Source organism: Sitodiplosis mosellana, unplaced genomic scaffold (assembly GCF_009176505.1).
Source record: "Sitodiplosis mosellana isolate CC-2019 unplaced genomic scaffold, AAFC_SMos_1.0 Smas_scaffold_3890, whole genome shotgun sequence".
NCBI lineage: Eukaryota > Metazoa > Arthropoda > Insecta > Diptera > Cecidomyiidae > Sitodiplosis > Sitodiplosis mosellana.
In genome coordinates, this window is record NW_022599132.1 from 1297 (window position 1) to 6021 (window position 4725).

Consider the following 4725-nt stretch of genomic DNA (forward strand, 5'->3'; position numbering starts at 1 on the left):
TTTAAGAAGTACCGTTTCAGCTCATTGGTAGTGTGATTCCATCTTTTTACCACATTCCGAGTCTTAAAACGATTATCTGTCCCGAAGAGTTGTAAAACAAAGGGTGCCACTCCTTCTTTTAATGGTACAGCCAAAACGAGATAAATATGAGTTGATTTAGTCATGCGGCAGAATTGTCTGATTTCTTCTTCATCACGGGTCGTAAATTCATACATTTTTGGGCAGCCTGTATAGTCATCATACGGCAATGTCATTCCGACCAATTGATTGTTGGTTGGGTCGTATAATATTTTTGGAATAATTCCGGATCCATCTTCGCAAATCCAAATGTCTTTTCCACCTCCAACATTGAGCAAATATTCGGCCAATTCTTTCGATCGAAGTTTTCCTTCCGAAATGCATTCTTTGGTGTCATTTATGCAACGCACTGAAAGAGACGTTCAAATTGAAATTTGAATAGAAAACATATTCAAACAAATACAAAAATAATATTAAAGCTAGTATTGAAGTCAATTAACTTACGAATCGTTTTTGTAGAGGGAATCGGAAGATTTTTATTTAATGTTTCATAACAAGCCCTTCCGCAGAGTAAAAATATGTATGTGGCGAAATATTTTACGATGTCATTATATTGAAATGCGTGCTTAGATTTATTCAGATTTTGTTGAGCAGTTTTCATTAGTTCCTTCAAAATCAGAGAGTATTCGGTCGCTGTACCAAGCACAGTCTCAACCACTAAATCATCAGTACCATTAGCAGCATTCACTGTGTTTTGCGCTTGCATGTTTTCTATATGGGTTCGCAGGCTCAACAAAATGGAACGGTGGCCTGGAAGAAACTCGAAGTCTTCTTCTTTCCTGGCTTGTTCTTTATACCCACTCAGACTTTCATCTTTTTCACCAAAATCTTGCAGTTCGGACAATATTTCGAATATTATTTCACTCTTTTTCTTTTGTATATGTTTTTCCAAATCAGTAATTTTTTCACTCGAAATTTCTTTCACACTAATAATACAATCGTATCCAGTTTTCCAGAGTAACAATTTCAAAAACATTGGGACACGTAAGCCAACAAATTGTTCTAAATCGGCCCATTCACTCGTTATTTTTTCCATTTTTTTTCCTTTCTTTCAATTATTGAAATTGAATTGAAGAAAACCAATTTTCATAACAAAATTTGACTAAATCAAATGACAGCTGACATTCATTATCAAATGAACCGAGAAGATTCTGCATTATCGATAATTTATATACGTTTGTCAAATACAAATTGAATGTATGTGTAAGTGTCTAATATTGAGCTTTGAATTGTGGAATCACTGTATTCATAGGATTCAAAGAATTCATTGGATTCAAACTGGAATCACAGGTGTCTACCCCCTAGTTAAAAGGTCATTATATATGCTACAATCGATTTTTACAAAGTCAGAGTAATTTGAGTCTGAGAATGTGTAAACATTTACGATCGGTTGTTCGCTCTTTCGAGAGTTAACGTCTGTTGGTTGTTCTGATTCTGCCCGTCGCCGTTGGATGGGCCCTCGCAGTTTTCCGTCACGCGAACATTGTAGTTACCCTTGTTTTTGTTGTAGTTACCACGACCATTATAGTTCTTTTTGTAACCGCCATTTTTGCCATTGTTTTGATTGAAATTTTTGTTTCCGTTTTGATTATTCCACTTTTTACCGTTGTTGAAACGGCCATTGTTTTTACGAAAACCACCTTGGCGATTATATGCAAGAACTTGTTTCTCCTGCTCGTGAGTGCTTTCTCCAGTAATAAGTTTTGCAATGACTTCTTTTGGATCTTTGAATGAAGCCGCAGCTAAAACTGATCGAACTAAATCAGAGCGAGCGGATTGACGACACATTTTGACGGTACTTTCAATAGCCATTTCTTTCGCTTTTTCCAAACTTATACCCTCAAAAACCAATGAATGCTGTAAATCGTCAGCCAATTTCTCGGCTTCCTCAGCAAATTGCTGTGACGTGTTTTTGGACAGCTTTAACGCAAGCATTTTGCCGTTAATGACGCTTGTACTGTCCGGTTTTATTTTTTCTTTTAATGTCTTGATGATATTATCTAGCGTATCATTTTCATTAATATTATCGAGTGCTTTACCTTCCAATTTGGCAAAAACAAAATTTTTGAGCTGGGTAGCGAATTTATTTTCTGTGTCGATAGATTTTGCCAGATTGATCGCATTGATAAAAGCATTTAAAGCAAGTGGATCGCCAGAATAATTTCGATTTATTGCTGATGCGGCGAAGCGCAAATATTCAAGCAATGACATAGACGTGTGCAAGGTCAAAAGGTAAAACTTTAACTTTTTGTTGTGTTGCGTGTAAATAATATACAACAAACCGACGATTTTCAAAATGATTAAAACGTAGTTTTGGTAAATCAGCGTTGGATTTTCGACTGGCACTGCTTCTTCAAAAACCAAATTATTATTCACGCTGTGTCAACCGTTTTTGTATCAATATAATGTGGCTTACTTCCACCACCACCTATTGTCACTTTCAATACGATTTCACTGTATTTATTCGAAAATTTTCAGAGTTCTTTTTTTTGAAGAATTTTCTATGTGTTTAACTCGTGTCAAATGGGCCATATTCAGTAAGTAAGCTGCGTATAGGATTCATAGAGGCGCCATCTATCGCTGCGCTTTTGAACTCTTATGTATTCCATTGACTTCAATGATATATTGGGGAAAGATAGTGGCGCCACGCTTTATTCTCATGCTTTATTCGTGAAGTTTTAGAAGAAAGTTCATACGCTGTCATCAATGTATTTACATTGGTTGTATGGTCCCATTGACTCGTGTGGGCTACGGTGATGGCTTGCCGAGACCTCGCCATATAACAAGAAATGAAAGACCAGTGGTGTGCTCAACGCCGAAGGTCCTGCATCTAAGCGTCTGACAGCTCACTTCTAGCGCTACGAGACAAGTGTCAAAAGTTGTGACACAGATCGTTCAATGTATTATTGAATCTTTTTTATATTTGTTAACCTTTTGACTGTCTTTCCTGACATTTTTGTCAGTCGCTCCGAAAATCTTGAAAATAGTAATATTTTTAAATTATTTTTTGATGAAACTCTAGGTATGCTCATTTCGATCATTTTTTTTCTTAATTTCCAAAAAAAAGTGAAAAAATAAATTTATTTTCCTATGAAAACCCAACCCGAAGCAAAAAAAGTCATTTGCTGTCTTTCCTGACAAAAATGTCAATATATATTTAAACCAATAAATAAAGTTGAAAAAAAAGTTTTTGAGCAAAACGAAGAATACCACGTTGAAGAAAACGCTCTCGTGATCTCAAAACCATATTTCGTTTCATTGGGTTACGGTATGATTTAGTGCATTTTGGTTTTTTGAAAGATTTTTTGGAAAGCCACTGTTCTCTGAGCACATTTAAGGCTGTAACTTTTTTTGTAGAATAGCTATCACCAAAAACAAATTGCCTCTGAATAGTGGAATAAATTACCATTCAAACGCGCTATAAATTATTAGGATCGGTGCAGAAGTTAGAATTTTGTAGACCCTAAATATGAGGAGTGAACAATAAAACTAGTCTACTTCACTAAATACCGGGCTAAATATACACAAAATAGAGAAAAGTTTTTGCCAGTTTCAAAGTTTTATCATAAAGAGCATTGAATTTAGATAAATTAAGACATAGTTTGCTTGCTATACGTCCACTAACAAAGAGGTGACATGTGTACAAAAGCGCTCGCGCACGTCAAAAACCAAGAAAAATCCAAAACTGAATACAAGAAAATTTAATTAGAAGAAAAAAAAATTTGGTCGGTCGACCCCATTTTTTCAGTCACTCCATAAGGTTGCATGTAAAACTCAAAAATGAGACCAAAAATAGAGTGTTACGGGCAGAGCCATATCGTATGGCCTGAGTAATATTTTCGAACATGTTGAGTAGTTTTGGAAAGAGGAAGGTTGCTCGCATCTTTTCATCTAATATTCCGAAGTTCTAGCTCTGACCGTTTAAAAAATATAAGATTTTGAAAAGTGTGAAAAAAAAGTTAAGATTTTTCAACTTTGGAGGCATCTGTGGAACGAGCTGGTGAAAAATGTCAATACTATATAATATTCTTTGGTAGCTACATTCATTCTCTTTCCAAAAAGCCTATATTTATCAAAATCGGTTAACAAATGTGGAAATTATAGGCGAAAAACAAAATGGGACATATGTGTCCCAAAGGTCGTCAAAGGGTTAAACGGGCCATCGGATTAAAAAGATTTAAACATGTTTTTTGCTATATCTCGCGAACCTCCCAACCGATTTTGATAAATAGGGTACCAAAATTATTGGAAAGGTCTCACCTTTCAAGTAATGTAGGTTTCTATCATAATTTTAGAGCTCTAAACCAAATTTCACTGTGATATGTTGATAGGCGCTACCTTAGACCTACCAAAATCGATAACTTTCTTATTCACACGTCATTCGGAAAAAGTAATGATGCAGAAATGATTGTTTTGAGGTCCTCTAAAATCGTGCATTCAAAACCCCAATGTGCAAAACAACAACTTTTATTTTGTCACACGGTGTATTCAAGCATTTCACTTTCGGCTCTCTAAATGAATTCATTAGGATGATTTTATTCCGCATTTTGATTTTTGAGATGACAATGATTTTTGGGGTGGCTGAAAAAATTCGTGGGGTGGCGAAACCACCCCACGCACCCGTCTAGCTACGGGCCTGAAATGACG

General features: G+C 35.7%; 1 protein-coding gene across 1 annotated transcript; it reads right to left on the reverse strand.

The window, feature by feature from the left end:
* Positions 1-1458: 1458 nt before the first annotated feature.
* LOC129571979 (probable cyclin-dependent serine/threonine-protein kinase DDB_G0292550) lies at positions 1459-2013 on the reverse strand. Its single transcript, XM_055451876.1, has one exon. It carries the CDS (start codon positions 2011-2013, stop codon positions 1459-1461), a length of 555 nt encoding a protein of 184 aa, XP_055307851.1.
* Between the last annotated feature and the right edge of the window lie 2712 nt (positions 2014-4725).